This window comes from Oreochromis niloticus, linkage group LG3 (assembly GCF_001858045.2).
Source record: "Oreochromis niloticus isolate F11D_XX linkage group LG3, O_niloticus_UMD_NMBU, whole genome shotgun sequence".
In the NCBI taxonomy this organism is placed as follows: domain Eukaryota; kingdom Metazoa; phylum Chordata; class Actinopteri; order Cichliformes; family Cichlidae; genus Oreochromis; species Oreochromis niloticus.
The window spans coordinates 12094835-12114289 of NC_031967.2; the positions used below are offsets into that span (position 1 = coordinate 12094835).

Here is a 19455-nt window from a genome sequence, read left to right on the forward strand (position 1 = left end):
ATTCGGCGCTGGCAGCTACAAAGAAAGACCGTGAGAGCTTTCATGCCCCCACACATTCCCAACCCCTCATCCTTTCTCATCGTATCCCTGCCTCACATCGATGGGTTGGGATTGTATCGACTTACGTGCACCGTTCCTTTGATGTGTTCTTCATTTCTTTGCTTGTAAAGATGGCCGCATCCCCACATTGTTACCACTCACCCAACACGCGAGAGCTCGTGCAGTCCCACACGCTCGACCAGACGTGCAGCCCGCACACACACGGCAGTGGAAAGTGTGCGAGGCCCAAAAAAAAAAAAGAAGAAGAAGAAAGAAACACTCAGATAACACACTCGCAAAGTCACGACACGGATAAGAGGCGCACACGCCGCAGTGGCAGCTTTCTACCTGAATCCAAAAGCGACGAGGCGCCGGCTTGCGCGCACAAGCAAAAATCAAAGTGAAAGATAATGCGTTTATTTAGTAATCAGCAAATAGCTTTATGCGGCGGTTAAGTGGCGAAGCCTGCGAGGCCACGATAAGATCGTTTGCTTTCAGGTGTTTCCCTGTCGTGCCACATATGGCATTGAGTGCAAATTGAATAGGGTGACCTTTTTTTGCGCTGCGGAATCAAATTGACTGCATTTTTCTCCTCCCAAAAGATTGTGCCCTTTTCAATTACCATAAATTTCCGATATAGGGTCCCCTGTCGTGTGTACAAACACGCGCACGCGAAGATGCTCAGCGGGATAGTGACACAGGAGCACACCTCGAGGCGTCTTGTGGTTTGAAAACGCTGCAGACGACTATATCTTGTCCACTCCATCCTGGTTCTCCTCGGGTTGGCGTCGTTCCGGGGAAGACATTACCATGACAAATGAAACGCCACGAACTCTCGATGGGCTCGGCAGGGCCCGAAAGGTCAGGGAGCTGCATTGTGAAGGTGCGCGTGTGTGTCTAAAGGTGGTGTCAGCAGAGGATAAGAACACTGAGTCTTCTTTGCGAAAAAAACAACAAACTTTGGTCCGTTCTCAAATCTGTGTAAATGTCAGAACTGAAGTGGCTTGCATTCTCTTCGTATGTAATTGTTTTATGAATAGCTGCACTTGACAGCCGATGACAGATTTGCATTCCAGCCAGGAAATGTAGCGGCAAGATGGACAGTGGAAACACTGTGTCTGCTCCTTTTTTTTCTGCCCCTCTCTGCACTCACTCTGTCCCCCCTCCCTGTGTTCCTCCAACACATTATCAGCAGTGTAACAGTAGGTTCAAAGGCCCCTTGCTTAGTAGTGCACATTCAGAGCTGCTGACTTAAGCAAATAGCTATTTGCATGCCATTAGGAGGAGAAGGAAAAAAAAAAAGCAGAGAGAAGCACCATTCCTCATCACATCTCTGCATCTAGCTGAATATTCCTTATTTGAGGCTCCAAATCTCTGTTTTGCTCTCCCTCCTGCTGTGGCCGTCAGAGCAAGGCACAGTCAGAGCAATCACAGCAATCAGTGTTTCCACATGCCAAGCCGATTGGGAGGTAGCTGCCAAAACAAAAGAGTGTCCAATCATTATGATGGTGTGTGATTTGGTGGTGTTAGCAAACGGTTGCTTGGACCATCTGTTGGATGGCTGTAGAAGGAAAACAACAGCAGCTTGGGGCAGGACTGTAGATGGGGAGGCTGTACCGGGACAGACCGGAGCCTCCCGTGAGCTGTTATTTGGTTAGCTGTGCGAGAATGTGTGATATGTAGACGTGCGTGCGTTTTACGACATGTTTACATAGAGGTTATTGGATTATTTTACGGTTGTGTCATAAATAATGTGTTTCGACGGCGGTTTGAGTTGCCTCTAGAGATGCTTTTTTTTTTTTTTTGCAAGATTGCAGATCTTTCCGGGTCACGTGCGCTTCTCCGAAAAGGCACAAACCCCGAGACCGCGTGACCCAAAGTTAGACAGAAAGGGCTTGACGGGTCTGAAGGCATGTGACAGCTGATCTCAGCAGATGTGTGACAGAGTTCAGGTGGCGAGTTTGAGCAGCAAGGTTACCAATCAAAGGATTTTTTTCCCCCCCTCACAGAACCAGAAAGAACAGCACTGCTAACATCCCTTGGGTAGGTGTCACAATCGGATCTGGCCTGTGTCAAAAAGTGTAACAAGAGTTCTCTTTCTCTCTTCGGCTCACTCTGTCTCTCACACACACAAACGCAGAGGAAGATATCCCCTCTTTTCACTTTCCCTTTTTCCTCTCTCATTCCCCCATCAACTCATCTGATAGTGCTGTAACAGTCTCAAATGGTTCCCCGGAGATGCATCAACTCCGCGCGCGTACACACATCCTGTTCCTTATTGATGGCTCGAACCGTTTCCTCGCTGATTTATAACTCACGTAGCCTTCTAAACCCGGATAGGCATCTGGCATCTAAGCAGTCGACTCCTGCGACATCGCTCTCTCATTTACAGAGATGCCGTTTTTGTTTAAATGGAAAATAGTGACTTTGTGCCTGATAAAAAAGGATTATCCAGACCAGTTATGGAAATACAGCTAAGTAAGACGGGGAAGGCTAAAATCAGCTGCCTGGTGCCCGGGCTGGACAAGCTTGTCTCCATTTAGAAAGCAAAAGATATATATATATATATATATATATTTATATATATATATTCTAAACTCAGAGTGTGACACACTCAATCTTAAGTGGTGACAATCAATGAGGGACGGGACAGGAATAAGCCATTGTGGCTACCAGTACTATGATTTTTTTATTTTCTTTTTGGGTGTGTGTCCAGAACATGTAGAGCCACCATATCTACTTCATAGGATCATTTGCTTTGGAAATGGTTTCTGAATAACGAGATGCTCTATTGACTTTGTAGTCACATGGAAAATGACAAGAGTCTTCAGTTCACAGCTACATGTCGTGAAACATTCACAGCCCTGACCACAATTGAGGTTTAACATTTAGTTTTATGATTTGGAACACCATCAGACTGTGTGCCACCGCCGCCTCACTCGCACAGACGGCCACGCGCACACACACTCACAGGAACTTAACAGTGTTATGTATGGTTTCATCGCTCCGTATAGGCCATAATCACCCTCTCTCCATCTCAGTAAGCTCATGCTAAATGGCCAGACGTCTCTGGTGGCTGCCATGATTTGTCTCTCCACCGCGCGCCGTGTTGTACCTCACCCTCCCTGCCTCTCCTTTCTCTCTCCTTCCCCGCTGCCATATGTTGTGCCTGTGTGACCAGCCGACGTGTCAGGCCTGACTAACGCCTTAACGGCAAGCCTGACTTTGATTTATTTCCTCTGAAATCTGGGGGCCGGGGGTAATAACACAGAATGACATTATTTGTTTATCAAATCCAAGGCTGCTTCTCTTGGCAGAGTCAAGATGTGATGACTTGATACCACAACCCCACATGCTGCACACACACACACACACACGCGCGCGCACACACCCCTCAGTTTCTGATTGTGCCATGATTAGGTCTGGCCCGTGTCAAGCTTAACCTCATCCAAGGGAACGCTTTTGAAATCTGACAGAGAAGGGAGCAGAGTTGGTGGTGGTGGTGGTGGGGAGAACAAAGATTGAGATGGAGCAAAGCAATTAAATTGTCAGGGCGTAGCTTTAACCCTACCACCCAATTTTGTGGCCAATTTATTAAGCACGTTTTCTGTCTGCGCTAACTGGTTGGCGTGCTTGTATTTACAGAAAGAAGGAGCAGGAAGAGGCAGCGAGAATAAACAGCACTTTAAATACTAGATGACCCATTTTATGGGAGATATTTTATCTTCGCGCACCCAGAGTGTCTGTCACGTGTTCTGCTTCTCAATTTAAGATTGCGGAGGGGCTGTTTAGCCCGTCGAAACCCCATCCCGATGTTACTCAGCCACCAGGTTTGTCATTCTGGCGCTTTTAGGTTCTTCTTAAACGTGTAAATCATGCATTGCCCCCGAAAAAGCTCGTTAAAATTTGATCCCTGGCAAATTCGCTAAGAAGCTTGGAATCCTCGGGAAGCAATTAGCAGATTTTAATTTGGCTATTTGCCCCGGCGTGCAGGAGCGAGTGTTTGTCTAAAGCAGCACCTTCACCTTCCGTTATCAGCCCGTGTGAATAGTATCTCCTGGAACATAATGCTGTGCTGTAGAACTCAATAAAAGAGTTAAAGGCAAGGACAATCTCAAAGACAGCCTGTCTGATAACAAAAGGGCCTCACCTAATAATGAACAACTGAAGTTGGCTTTCTTTGCTCCAGCGTGGGGGAGGCTGGGGTGAAGGAGGAGCGGGGGGTAAAGAGACGCTCTGCCAGCACTTGCCAGCATGTTTTATGGCTAATTGAAGCATTTGGAATAAAACTGCTGCAAAATGGCACCCTTTAGAATTGGAGTGGGGTTAATATATTGTGATCCCACAATTAGCCCAGGATTGTTAAGATCTCTTTAATTCGGTGAGGTCCATTAAGCGGGATGGACGAGAAAGTGCTCCCGCCGAGACAATTTTTCTCTCCTCTCTTTGTTCTTTCTGTCCTCTTTTCCCTCTCAGCAGCTGCTGTAGTAATCAATATAAGCGGACACGGGCCGTCAGCAAGTAGCTAGGTTGTGCTGGTGTTACCCCCTTTGGGTGCCATAGCTTCTGAGGTCCACCCACATGGCGACTTTGTTTATAAATAAACAAGTGGCCAGAGAGTCGCTGCCAGTGGATTGACTCTGGTGCACAAGGTGTGGTCTTTAAGCTGGCGTGGAAAAGCTCGTCCTCATGGACAGAGGCATTAGATCATCCTCTCTCTCTCTCTCCAGAGCAGAGGTTTGCTCTTTACCCCAGTTTCTCAAATCCCCACTTGGCCTATGAGTGCCTCCACTAGAGCCGCAGCAGTGGCTGTTGCATGATCGTCACGACTCAGGGTTTTCACAAGTGTCTCTTACAGAATACGAGAGTCCCTTCTGGGTTATCTTTGGGGATACAGTGCGCCTGTGGGAGTCTGCCAATTGGTGGAGGTTTTTTTGTGTGGTTTTTTTTTTTTGAAACAGGGCTGAAATCACTACATTTGAGTCTGCAGAAATGCCCCAATCCTTTTCAAACGATGACATAACAAAGCCTGCACAGCTCTCCCAACATTTAATGTAATGCACTTTCTTCCCAATATAGATTTATTGGTTTAAAGTCGCTCTTGCGAAGCAAATAAAGCCACGCCTTAAACGGAGCATTGATTGAATGGTTAATGAGTGCCTAACCAGAAGGCCAGTTCATTAAAGACTCGGTTTTGATCATCTGAAATTGCTCCTAAATTTTAATTTCTCATGCTAGGATGTGCGTTTGGGTTAAGCCAAGGCTCCGGCTTTATCAGCAGTTAATACCTATCCGCTTAGTGCTCAGGTAATAACTTGGGATGCTGGAAAACGGTGAGCATTTCAATAGCGCGGGGGTTCCAGCACAGTGGATTTTGAAGCTTCTTGAAAGTAATTAAACAGCACGCCACCTCATACAGAGCAATTTCCTGCAAAGCATGTGCTTGCCAATGCGGCACAGCCCCAGCCTACGCCGCGTTATCTCTGTGAAATATGTCCCCTTTATCATTTTTTAATAATGACTGAGTGTTCGTGTTGTTAGGAGAAAATCTACTCAATAAACATCAGATTAACGTTTTCCTCACTGTTAGCTAGCTAAGTGAACGTCCAAGATATCTGTGTCATCTGTAAATGAAAATTGGAGGAGGGGAGGGTGGGGGGTGAGGCATTAAAATGGCCGCTATCTCGGCAGCAGATCCAAAACAGCGGCGTCCATGCTGTGTGTGTAATTGTGTTAAATAAGTGAGGGTTGATAGAAGCGTGCGCATGTGGGATTTTTCTGAGGAACAGCGTAGATATCTGAGAGGCCGGCGACTACCCCCGGCGTAATGATGGCCGTGTGCCATCGCCGAGCCACGTGAATCCTATCGCGTGCTTGAAGGGATTTGCTCTTGTTGGGCTGGCCACAGAACGTCCCAGGGTGATGAGGCTGTTTATCTCTCTGCTGTCCCCAAGCCCCGTGGGGGTTTTATGGCCTTGGAACCTTAAGTTCCTGTTGTCACTTGTCAATGCAAAAGAGAGCGAGAGAGAGAAAAGACACAGTCGTTCCTCACATGGACTCACACGCTCCCCTTTGTCAAGTGAGCTGCATTACTCTCAGTCTTAACATTGATCTATATACGTTCTCCTTTTTCTTTGTTTTTCTGTCTTTTTTTTCGACACTCATGCCGTTATTATCCCCGGTCAGTAGCTGGCAGCTCACGCCTCACCCTCCCCATCTCAAGGCATTCGCCATACATTCATCTCTCTGTCTTTACTCCTCACACATTTATAAGCTGCGAGCGCACAACTTCTCGGGTACTTCAAAAAAGGGGGCACGAGTAGCAAGAACAAGCTTTATTTATCGCAAAGTGTTGAAGCTGAGTTCCCTCCCATTGTGAACGTCAGCCTGTCACGCCAGCAATTTTAAATAAATCTGATTTATTTAGCTTTGGCGAGTCGTAATTTCCCCTTATCTGAGGGCCGCTCGCAAGCATCTTGTCGGAATCCGAACGACTCTCGAAGCTGTGGGCTGAAGAGAGAGAAGAGCGAACTTCTGCGCATTGTTTCCTTTTATCCCCCCCCACACACACCTACACACACACACACCCACACACACACACACACACACCATAAACCCCTCCATACCGCAGCCCGCCCCAACCCATTGCTGTCTTCCCCCAGATACTTGCTACTTGTCAGCGTTGGTAATGGGTTTCTTGGGGGAGATATTATTTTGGTCCAGTAAGCTGTTCGCTTAAAATATGAGTGACAGGCTTGACTCACATGCACATGAGGCAAATTTTGTTTGGGTTTTTTGTGTTTTTTTAAAAAAGGCTGCCAGAATGCAGTGAGCTCAGCTGCTGCACAAAAATAAAAAAAAAATTTAAAAAACGAGAAAAAACAAATTTCTTCTATATTAACAAAAGCCACCCACCACCTTTACTTCCCCGAAATAAAGAAAAAGGGATGCAACTTCTTCTTCTGACTAAAATGTCTCATTTCCCCCCCCCCTCTCTCTTTTTTGTCTCTGTCTTCCCCCCTCTCCACCCCCTACCCCCCTCCTAAGAAGATAGATGAAGAAAATGAGGCCAACTTGCTGGCAGTGCTTACAGAGACCCTGGACAGCATCCCGGTGGATGAGGACGGATTGCCTTCGTTTGAGGCCCTGGCAGATGGGGACGTGACCAATGCCAGTGACCAGAGCTGTCCCTCCTCTCCCGACGGCTCACCGCGCACCCCAGAGCCCGAGGAGCCTTCCCTGGTAACAGCTACAGCTCCTCCTTATCACGATCCTCACACCAGCACCATCCTACAGTTCAGACATGAGTTATACCCGAGACCTGACCTCCGGTCTCGCACGTACTCACACGTACGTTGTGTTTTTGGCAGTCCAAAGCACACATCAGATAAGACTTCTCAACAAGACTAGAACCCCAGTAGCGGTCATTTGTCTGTGTGACGTTTGCCTGACTTCACACTCTGTATTTGCCACAGTGTGTTCACTTATGTGCAGTCGCAGCATGCAGGGATGCAGATGCAAGTAGGAGGGAAGCGAGTGGAATGGATCAGTGTGTTTGCTGCTCAGCGCTAATTACATAACAGCGCTATCGTGGCGCCAGTTCAGTGATACGAACGCTGTGGTTGGGGACAACTACGGTTGACACAGTGCCACGGGCCCTGAAATCAAGCCGGGACGTAATGAAAGTTGGGGGAAAAGGAAATCTATCTCATCTCGTCTGCTCTCAGCAGGGTCTCGGCTAATCCCCCTGTGCCAGAGTCATCTCTTTTGGCAAACACCCCCACCCCACCACCACAAATAAGAACTCGGCCTACCTTGCTGCCGTTATTTTTACACACGCTCGTGCCATCTGGGTTTTTCTCTAGCTTATAGGCTTTGACCTAAAATGTTATGTTATGTGACATTGTAGTCCATTTTATTCCATGCTGGTCCTTTCCAAATGACCTTTAGCCAAATGCCTGAGCGTGTTTATTCAATCACATTAGAGAAGCCTAGTGGTGTGTACACAAAAACACCTGCACTGGGGAAAAAAAAGAGGCTTGACTTTTCATGTCACGTAGCATGCACTTAAGGTAAAAAAAAGAAGTCTTTTTTTAACTGGAGAGTTAAAAAAATGAAAGTAACTGAAAGGCTGCCATTGTAAATCTTTTACCTTACAATGTAAAGTGCTCTGAAATGACTGCCGCCGTAAACTGGCACTGTATAAATACAGTCGAATTGAATTAAAAGGTGCCATTTGCATAACCCACGCTGACTCCCCGCTCCTCCTCCTCCTCCTTCTTCTTCCTCTCCCACCTTTCTGGTTCTGTTTGGGTCCATTCGCAGCTGAAGAAACTCCTTCTGGCACCCGCAAACTCCCAGCTCAGCTATAATCAATACACAGGTGGCAAGGCACAGAACCATGCAGCCAGCAGCAACCACCGGATCAGACCACCACCTGCCGTCGTCAAGGTAGGGAGTCACACACACACACACGCTGTTGATTTCACTCCCGTAGACACATTTTTTTTCCTGTTTGTGTTTGTTTATCTCTCTCACGCTTTTCTTGCACTCTCTCACTACTTGCTCACCCTCCCTCCTTCTCACTTTTTTTTTTGCCTGTTTTGGTGGCCGCCTTTAGAAGATGTTAGACTTCTGCTCTAGCAGTCTACTGTCCCAGGGGGCCATCTCGTAATGAAAACAGGCTGATTGCTGTTGGGCTTTCCAGGCGAGGCGTCGGCACCGTTGTCTCATTAGCTCCACCACTTATCCGCCTTGGTATGGTGCCTGTTGGAGGACGGGGAAAAAAAAAAAGAGAAAAAGCAGCGACAGGCACTCTTGCGGCGAGATTGATGCCTTGAGACGACAAGATCAAAATATCAGACTTGATGTACTCATTAGATGGCTCTGAAGAGAGTGTTTTTCTATAGGGGTGGGTTTGATTAAGATTTAATTTTAGTCAGTGTAAGTATCACAGGTTTTGTGAATTCTGCTAAATGAAAAGACGGGATTATTTCAGTCTCGCCCGTTTGCATTTTACACCAGAATGTGACATACTGTGCATTCAGTGTCATATCAGCATATAGCATTTAATTGTGTTCTCTTGCTCGGTAGGACTGTCTGAAATCTGCATTTGTTATGCTTTAACGCATGCACAAAATCATCGCAATGTAAAGAACATCTGTATCTCACTGTGTGGTGAATGCGGCGCAGACATATGTTAGCTCTGCGTACCGTGTTTGCACATGCAGTGCGTCAACCCTTCTTCACAGAGTCTATTTTCATACTGTGTCTTTGAGTCATCCGTTTCTGGAGCAGAGCGAATGAGGACTCCCGGAGGACGTGGTGTGCGTACAGAGTGGCGCGGTGGCGCTCGGGGGGCCACGCAATTAAAATGATGGGCGGACAGCACTCCCACCATCGCCTCCTAGACAGTTGGGCAACCACTGCGCTCGAGCTGTTTGAGTCACACTCTTAGGCTCTCCGTGCCTCCGTCTCTTTTCTACTTTTGTTTTTGTTCCAAATAAAATACTTAACATTTCTCGCAACTAGATCAGCTGCACTGTGCAAAACTTTTTATTCGAGCTAACTAAGTCATTCGCTCTCTCTCTGCTTCTCCCTGTGCAGACGGAGAGCCCCTGGAACGGCAAAGCAAGAGGGGGCTCCAGCCAACAGAACCGCCCGGTGAGGCGGCCCTGCACCGAGCTGCTGAAATACCTAACCGCCACCGATGACATTCTCCTCCACGCCAAAGCCAGCGAAGCCAAGAGCGCCTGGGGGGGTGCCAGTAGCAGGGAGAAGAGTGGCATGGGTCTCGGTGCCTCTTCTTCCTCCTCTTCACCGTCCTCGTCATCCACCTCCTCGTTCTCCTCCCTCTCCTCCACCTCTTCCTCCTCTTCCTCTACCACCTCCAAGAAGAAGCCGGCTGTGCCGTCTCATCAACAGCAGCAGCAGCAGCCGCCACAGCAGCATCACCAGCGAGGTGAGAGCCGGGCTGGAGGCGAGTGTAGTATGGCTGGTCTTGGGGCTGGGAAGTGGCAGCGTTGCACTCACGATGACGGGTTTGAGGAGTCGGAGGGTGCTACTATCCCTGTTGGCCACAGAAGCTCCGCCTGCGGCCATGCCCGCCCCAAACTGGAGCACGGGCCGCCCAGTGAAGAAGGAAGGCCGCCAGGCGATGCGGGCCGCCTGGCCGCCGCTAGGTTTATTAGGTATATGCACTCTTATTCCCTCCCTCCCCGAGAGGCGAGTCACAGCTGTGAGCATTGCCGAGAGGCTGCGGGCGCCACTCAGGCTAGTGAGGGCTTTGGCAGGCAAGGCCGTAGCAACAGTAACAGTGCCAGCCGTGCACCACATAGGCACATCACAGTGACTATAAAGAAAAGAGACGAGAAGCCGGGGCACCCGTTACTTAGCCAGCTGCTCACCTCCAAAAAGAGGCCCGCTCAGTATCAGGCCCGTGTCCTCCCGCATACTCCCATTACCCCTTTACGGAGCAGTAAGAGCAAATTAGCAGAAGCGAGGTCTGAGAGTCCAGCCCGGACTTTTTCTAAGTTTAAGGAGGAGAAGGAGCTCAGAGGGACCACTGATGATAGAAACAAGGGAGTAAGTCAAGCTGAGGAGCCTGATTCAAGGCCCCTGTTGTCACCTCTCACCTTTGACCTAGAGAGCTGGGTTAACCAGCCAGATCCAGGGCTAGACATGGGCTTTGGACTAGATCTGGGGTGGCCAAGCCAGGGGGGCTACAGGGAGGATGTTAACCATGATGATGATGATGATGATAATGATGGTGTTGTTGTTGATGGTGATGATGATGATGATGATGACCATGTCATGGGCAGCCCCGCAGCGGTGCTCTCACAGGGCCCACCGAGCCCACTCCTCCCAGATACTAGCATTGCAGAGCCCACCCCTCCCTGCATCATACAAGGGCAAGGGCACCCACACAGGCAGGCACTCAGCGAGCACCCCGATGACCAGGGCCACCCATTGTTAGGTAATCATGAACTGCATCCCCCCCACTGGCCTTATCTCTGCTCTCTTTTCTCCCTCTCTTGCTCTAACCACTTCCCGGTTTGATTTCACGACTAACCCCCTGTCCTAATTTGAATCTAACAAGTCATTGTGAGGGCATCAACAACAATGACAGCAAAACAGCCTGCTCGCCAATGCTTTTTGCTAGTCGCAGAGGCACTCTTTTCAATTTTCAAAAATGAATGGGGTTTTTTTTGTCTTTAAAAAAACAAAGGAGGGGGTGGGAAAAGGGGTGAGCCATGTCTTGCTACTGTACATCTTGTATTCGCAAAGCCAACCCTTGAATCATCTTTGGCTGATTGAGCTGAGTGTGCTGAATATGTACATTTAGACTCAGAGCCCAGGTGCTGCTCTCTAGAATCGCGCTACTAAAGCCACACTTCTCTTAGCTGGAGCACAAGCCGGCCAGAGCCTCGGGCAACTGCACAAGCTTCCTTGACTCTCCTTTCTTCCTTCTTTTTGTTTTTCTTTTCTCCCCCCTCCTCTGCTGTTGGTGCATGCGATTATGACTTTATTGTCTAGGGAGGGGCTCACCCACTGTCATGTGTCTTGTTTGTGGCATCGTCTCTCTCTCTGTATGTCTTTTTCCATTTCGATCTGTTTGTTGTCTTGAGCGTGGTGTCTGTGTCTAGACACCTGTGAAACACGTACCATCACTTCATCCTGCCTCACAAAGTGAACAGTCTATCCTAAGAGAATAAATTTTTAAAATGGGGTCAACCTAAAAAAAGATATGCTCTGTACAATAGTGTCCATAGTAAGGCTTTCTAACTAGGGATGGGTTTTTTTTTTATTTCTTTTTTTCATAGTAATATTTGCATTTGTTGAGCCAATTTGGGATTAATTGTTGCAGACTGTGGATCTGTTCTCTTCTACCATGAGTGTTATACCTAGATCAATAATTACCCATGCTCCTTTGTGTTCTGCAGCCAAACCAACCACCTTGCCACTTCCTTTGACCCCAGAGTCTCCAAAGTAAGTGTGAGAAGTTTTTCCACATTATTCTAGGCAAACAAAAGGCAACATCGAAACTACAGAAAAAAGACAAAATCAAAGAAAGCTATATAGACTAGAATCCAACCTGAGGCATTTTTGTGATTCATTTCCATTTCTTTAGGTCATTACATCTTTCTTTAGTCTTACTTTCACCTGTGAAGTAAGACGTTCTACGTTTTATTTTGTCTTCCAGTGACTACAAGGGATCACCGTTTGAGAACAAAACCACTGAACGCACATTAAGTGTGGAGATTGCTGGAACTCCAGGTAAGCAGACTTTTTCTGACAATATAAATTCTTTTTAAATGACCCGCCGAGTACTTATAGCTGTGGTAGGCAGTAATGGGTTAATTCCTTTCGGGAGCCTCGATAGTTCCATCACAGTTCAGAGTTCAAGGTGAAGACATACGGAGATCAATTTTATGCGCCTAAGTATTGATTAGGTCTTCCAATCTCCTCGGCTTTTATTAGCAAACCCCTCCCATTCCCCTACCACTCCCACTGGTTTGTTAGTGAAGAGTTAATATTCCTCCTTCCACCAGATCCTAATGCTCTCTGACTGACAGCTCACTCAAGCCCTTTCCAGGCGCAGAATACACAACTATGCTGGCTTCATCAATCTGTTCAAGTAATGGCATCCTGTCATTTAGACGTAGGTCACGGCTGCATTAAAGCTCATTCAGACATAACCGCGACAGTGACAAAGAAGTGCAAAAGAATCGTTGCACGTATGGTCTGCATGGACACAAGTGAAGTATAGTCACATGTTTGAAAACTTTGCAAAGAGCAGGGTCTTCGCGCGCTGCACGGTGCTGCTGAGAAAGCTGCCCCTGCCCCAATCACACGGGTTCAGCGAGCGAGAGCTGTTATTACGCACACGTTACTTTTATTCCTGTGCTGTTCAGCTGGTTCTCCTTAACGGTCATGTTTTACAGAGCTGAGCAATTCACGGGGGGCGTTTGCAGGCGTGAAAGCGACAAGTGAATGTGTATGAGGTCCAAACTTGAAGGATCACCTTTGCAGAAATGGGACCAGGAGGCTCATTCATACATGAAACCAACATGTTCATACATGGTCAAATTAAATGGAAAGCAGTGTATGAGTAAAAGGAGCTTCAGCCTACACGTGGCAGGGAAAATTCAGAAGGCTGCTGTTTTCATTGAGTTTTGCTGTGTAATTGAGTTTTGCCTGTATGATCAGCGCCTTAGTTACTCAAATTCCCTGTGGACACAGGCAGCTGCGTAAATGTTGCCAGACTGGGGATATTTCTTCATTATCAGTCACTTCATCCTTTTGTGTTATTGAGTTATGCTTAGCTAAATTAGAAAAAAAAACTATATGTAAATGGTATTTACAAGACAAAAGGGATGAAAATGTGAGGGGAAAAGCTGCAATATTGCAGGTCATCCATTTCTTTCGCTCTTTATGTCAATGGTGTTAGTAATTACCACGTTTTCTTACGATTAATTACCTAAGGTCAATAAAACAAAATAGCAGCCCTGGACCTTTTGTCTATTTATTTACTAGCAAGGGAAATGGTCCTCATAATACCCCCTGTGTCTTCTACTTAGCTCCTGTGGGGGTGGAAAAGCAAACCCTCAGAGGTATCCCCCTGTCCTTCTCAGTTTGGCTGAAATGCTGTTTAACCCTTTTATGTAGATAAGCTTTCAGGGTCAGAGGGGGGATGTCTGTTGAGACCTAAAGATTGGAAAGAGCAATGCCCCTTAATCTCTGTGGCAATCAAACGCTGTTAATATTTCTTCCGCTTTTACTGCACGTGGGCGAGTCTGTTGACCTGTGGCCAAATCTAAGCCGTCTGTTCTTTTCCAACACATCCGTTTTATAAGCACGGTCAAATAAAGCCTTTCACCTGACTTAAACCCGTTCTGTGGAAAATGTAGGATTGAATATTAGCAGGAAAGTCATTAGTCCACAAAGCTCTGGGCTGCTGAGCGCCTTTCTCACTTAGAGATTAGCTTCTGAGTCTCAGCGCTGTACGAGCCAGATGGATATAGATCCCAGTAAGCGGAGTTGTCAGCTTTTAGGTTCGGACTTCCACGTCCTTCGTAGATTTAGAGAATCATTCCACTACAATAGAGATAAAGGGTGGTGTTACTGATAATCAAATGGCAGTTTACCAGGTGGGCGGTCCCACCTTCTACTCCCAAGGCAAGTTGACCATGCACTGGTGGAATTTTCCTTGACTTGCTTCCAGTAGTTTATTACTTTATGCCTTTATGATGAGTTGTAGTAGTAGTAACCACTCATTAAAATAAAGATAAATTTAATTGTAAGGACTTGTACACTTTGTACCTACTCGAATGATGATTAGTAGTTATTAATAGCAAGGTTTGGACTGTTTGCACGTTTTCTTGACCCTTCTCCGAGAGGCACGGTGAGCGCCCCCCCCTGGGATCTGACTGTTCAGACCTAATCTCTATCAAGCTAATAGATTTACCCTGTACTGCTGTGTTGTCTTTAATTACTGTATCTCATGACACAGAGGTGGTCTGTGTGTTGTTATTTGCCTAGCTTACTGCCGGATCAACTCTTTAAGCCTGGAGTTGTTTTTCGCTCCGAGGTCCCTTCGCAATTTGCAGCTGGACGAGAAAATAGAACTAAAAAAACCAAAACAAACCCAAAAACCTTGCCTCTTTCTGCCTCGCTCGCTGCGCCACCGCTTTCTCTCCGGGGCCCGCATGATTGGTGCTCACACCTGCAGATCATCCATCACTAGCAAGTTTGACTGAGAGGCACATTTTTATCTAATTCTGATTTATTTCCGCCTATCGCTAATGGCTCCTAGTTTATGACCCCGTGCGTACGTTGTTTTGGACAGATGGCGTTTGATTGGTGAAACAGAAGTTCTTCAGGCATTGTGTAGCATCCACTCTCCCTCTGTACGTCTCTCCTTTCTCATTTCCAAAGCTCATTTAATTGGCATAATGCAAATATATGTCTGTCTCGCTGTCATGACTGGGGAAGGGGGGGGGGAGTGAGCGAGAGAACGAGACAGAGGAGAGCAAGAAGGGAGAAGGAAAGGAAGGGAGGAAGGGGAGTGGGCGCTTGCAGTCCTACTTATAGGCACATCCAGATAATAAGTAGGATGATAAGCTGGTGGATCAGGCCTTCCAAACACAGCCGAAACATGCACATTTATGTATTGCGATCCCACACACTCGTTGCCAGACTGTCTTTCCGGTGCACAACCTAACACGGGATTCATTTGGTGCAATTCGCCGGCAAGGGAAGAATGATCTGCATTATAAGAATGGCAAAGAAGAGGGGAGAGCGTAGGTGTTTCAAAGTGCCTGAGTTTGACTCCAGTGAGAGTCTGTTAGCAATGAGTGTGCCTGCGTGTGTGGGCACATTTGTTCTGCGGAAGATAAAAACAGGAAAAGATGCAGGGAGACAGAGCCGGAGAAGGAGAGATTGATCTGGTGGAAGGTGGCAGACGGGAAGAGCGAACAGGGTGGAACGGCAGACTGGAACTAAAGCAAAAAAGGGGCGACCGACGAGGAAGAGGAGGAAAGGGGAGAACGAGAGTAATGGTGTCGGCTGTTTGTGTGAGTGCATTAACAATGCTATAAAGTGGGCTCATCTCAGGACTTCCCATATAACTGCCATCTGTCTGGTTGTAAATCTGTGAGGGAGAGGGAAGCGAGAGGAGGCGGGGGGCACATCCAATAGGGACATGCCATCTGAAAGGAATGTTAACCTATTCCCAGTGCTTCCAGTGATCCACCACCAGGCTTGCAAAGGCAACTTTAAGAGCGGTGACATCCAGTTCTCTTCTTACAGAAAATGTGGATGGTGCTGGCTAATCTTTAAACATGCACTGCGTCACACACACAATTGTTCTTTGAGACTACACACACACAAACACAAAAAGGTCTTGGCACGGGACGGCGGCCAATTCATCGGAATGAAACCAGACGTTTCTATGAAGCGGGCAGAGATATGATCCGTTCCCTTTAATTTTTTTCCTGCCTGCTATCAGATGCATTACGTTTGTCCTTTCCGGGGTTATATTTTTTCTTCTTTTTTTTTTTCCACGAAAAGGGATCTTTTCAAGGTCAGCGAGGTAGAGAATGGCAAGTCATCCGTATTACAGTGCAGCCATATCAAGTTACACCAAGCATTACATTAATCTGTCAAGATTGCAATAAAATAGGATTAGGCCGAGGGAAAGTGAATATTTTAATCAGGCATGTATCTGTGTCCACTGTCCATAAACTGACCCGGGAGTTTATAGAGGAGTGTGGGTGAGGAGGCAGAGGAGGGAGGGGCTAGGTGGGGAGGTTTGCGTTATGATTCCATTTTCATTTTACTGTTCCCAACCCAACCTGTGTCTCTTCCTCCCCTCGCAGGTTTGACACCACCTACCACGCCCCCACACAAAGCCAGTCAAGAGAATCCTTTCAAAGCATCTCTCAAAACCAAGTTGTCTTCATGTTCCTCCTCGGCCTTGGCATGCAAAAGAGCCAGGCTGAGTGAGTTGGGCCCCGGCGCTCTGGCCCCGGCCCCAGGTGCCTCAGGCAGGGGCCCCACCAGGAAGGGTCCTGAACAGACTGAGCTTTACGCCCAGCTGAGCAAAGCAACCACCACCCTCCCTTACTCCGTCACTCAACACGCAGTGGGGGGCGGCCTTGAGGAGTATCGCAGCACCGGCAACACTAAGCGGGCAACGCCCCGTAACTACAGCGACCATGACTATTGCCAGGCAACAGCTGGTAATAAGAAGGATGGGGGCTCAGCCACTGTTACCACAACCGCAGCTGTGAAAATGACATTCACCTCAGGTGCCACTGATGCTCCAGTGCCTGCTGAAGGTAAAGTGGAGAGCAGGCATGTGGAATGTAAGGATTCAGCCATGCCACCGTCATCTTCATCATTTCCTCCATCATCAGCTTCACCTGGTTTTTTGGCTAAACAGCAGAATTTTGGGTCTGTGGATGGAGAGGCGGGCCAGGTCCGGGGGTTAGGGGAGCACGCCCTCACACAAACCGCTCAGATCCCCTCACAAGAGGCCACTATTGACAGGGACCAACACAATCTTTGCGCCACCAGCCGAAAGCTCCTGTGCGACCAGGAAATCCGAGCAGAACTTAACAAGCACTTTGGCTACCCTTTGCAAGCCCTCTACACCCCGGGTAGCCAGGAGAAAGAATCAAGCAGCAAAACGAACAATGCTACAGCTCCTCAGTCCCTCGAGGGGGGAGAGAATGACTGCTACCCCCAGAGGCTGCCTGCCTCCAGCTACCTTCACCCGGGGTTTCTGGCCTTCCACGACGAACTAGAGCTGGACGAGAGCCGTGAAAGTCGCTTCCTCTTTCCATGGGAGGGCACCCCTCTGGATCTACTCTTTGACTGCGCCGCCTGCTCTCCCTCTTCTTCCCCACCATCCAGCTGCTCCCCTTCACGAGGCTCTGTCTCTCCACCTTCCTCCCTGCTCCTGTCACCCAGCAGACCTTCCTGCTGGGCCGGCAGCGGGTCCCGCTCCCGTTCCCGTTCCCAGTCTGGGTCCCGCAGCTCCTCTTCACGATACCGCAGGCGCTCTCTCTCCAGCTCACCCGATAGACGCCCGTCCTCCTGGTAAGTTATCGCTCTCCTCCCCAGACTCCCCCTCCTCCCTTTTTTGTTCTTTTACTTGGCTGCTCCACCTCAAAGTTATGCAGTTTAAACAGGACTCATAGCAAGCAGGAAACCACTTCTCAGAAATGTTTACACCACCTTGTATGCCCATTTTTAAAACAACATGGTCACACCCTTTAACTCTCCCTCGCGCATGTGATTTTGACTCAGAATATTTAAAAAACTGGCTCTGATAGACCGTGACCTGGCCTTTTTAGGATTTCTTCACCTCCTGCTATTCTGTGATGGAATAGATTCTAACCATATTGCAGTTGTTACACGACTCAGATGATTCCTTTATGCCAGGTGACACTTAGATCTGAGCTGACAATGGGGGAAAAAGATTAGTTGAATGGTCCCCCCTAAACTAACAGACAAAGGACAAAAGAGAAAAAAAACAGAACATGAAAGGTGCCAGAGGCACTGGACTTTTGAACAGTGTGAGTTTTCATCTCTAGGCAGGGAGTTTTATTTGAGTGTCTTTCTAACACTCGCACCCACCTCCCCACCCACCCACCCCCTCTCACTCACTCCCTTGCATGCTCCCGTTTTTTGTTTGATGCTCGGGCTATTGTTTTAAGCGGCAGCTGTTGTTTTTACTGAGTGGCAAACCCTCGTCTTTTACATCCCCAGAGATGAAAGCGAGAACCAGTCTGTGGGAATATAGTCTCCAAACCCCTCTCTAAAAAAGACTCCTATCATCATAGCTTTCTGGGAGAACTACATTTCCCATGCTTCCCTTTGATCAGAGCCGAGGGGGATTCTGGTTGGGTTCTTGTGGTGAAAGAACAGAGGCAAACTGGAGTAATCGAGAGGGATGTGAATAAATTCAGTTTGTCAGGAGCGGCTCATTGAGTGACTCCCAGTGTACGACTCCACCGCTGTGACTCAGTTTGTTTGCATGATTACTGAAAGGTCAGTTTACTCCACGGAGCCAATAGAATCACTTTATTCTATTCGGGCCCTTGTTCTTCGCTCTTGCTCACAAATTATACAGTAATAGTCTCAAGGCGTTGCATCAAAATCTGACACTGACAAGCTTTCTGAAAACGCTGCATAGGGATTGGAGTTTGAAAGTGACAGAGCAGTAAGCTTGTTATAGTTCCACGCAGGAGAAGATAAACAGAATTTCAGCGAAATAATTCTCTAAATCCCTCCTCACTGTTTTAAGATTTCGCAGCATAAGATCCTTGATCTTTCCAAACTGGCATTCCTTTGCTTCACTGAGCTTCCCAAACTTCTCTCCTTCCATTATTCAGGTCTTCCTTCTTCAGCAGCACTTAAATATTTAAGCATCAGAAGCTCGAGCAGTGTAGGGGAACTAGCTCTACAGTGAGGCCACTAAGGCCATAAGTATTGACCACGTCTTCATACAACATAGATAGCACGTGCACGTATGCTAGCTCAGATGCGTATAAAAATCCTGCAGCAAATCAAGCACATTTTCCAGGGTTGTGTTAGGTCAGCACAAGGAGGGGAGACGATGCTCTTTAATGCAGACTAATGGGTCCTGTGCATATCTAAGAGGTTAATTTAGTTCTTAAAGCCAAAAGCAAATTAACCAAATGTCACATGTTTGCAACAGTAAACAGAAATATATGAACGGGTTTCCTTTGTTTTTGCAAAAAAAGTGACTTTTAACTTTTTTTTCCCTTCAGGTCTCGTCACAGCACAGATTTGAATGCTTTTCGTTCCAGGAATCACAAGAGCCCCCACCCCCAGCCTCGATCTCCTCTGAGCCGCAGGCCAAGGTGATTGTTTTAAATAAATCAT

At 47.5% G+C, this 19455-nt stretch overlaps 1 protein-coding gene across 11 annotated transcripts in view; it reads left to right on the forward strand.

The window, feature by feature from the left end:
• Positions 1-19455, forward strand: part of ppargc1a (peroxisome proliferator-activated receptor gamma, coactivator 1 alpha) — a 296819-nt gene that overhangs the window by 268625 nt on the left and 8739 nt on the right. For 5 of the 11 annotated variants that reach the window (XM_025900407.1, XM_025900386.1, XM_025900392.1 and 2 more), the window contains exons 3-8: positions 7087-7281; positions 8365-8490; positions 9646-10229; positions 12242-12315; positions 16419-17643; positions 19341-19433. In XM_025900407.1, the coding sequence (XP_025756192.1) occupies positions 7087-7281; positions 8365-8490; positions 9646-10229; positions 12242-12315; positions 16419-17643; positions 19341-19433 (2297 nt within the window). Of the gene's footprint in view, positions 1-7086; positions 7282-8364; positions 8491-9645; positions 10230-11981; positions 12028-12241; positions 12316-16418; positions 17644-19340; positions 19434-19455 lie in introns of those variants that run through there. The other 6 variants (XM_025900399.1, XM_003450329.5, XM_025900402.1 and 3 more) reach the window with 4 other exon arrangements.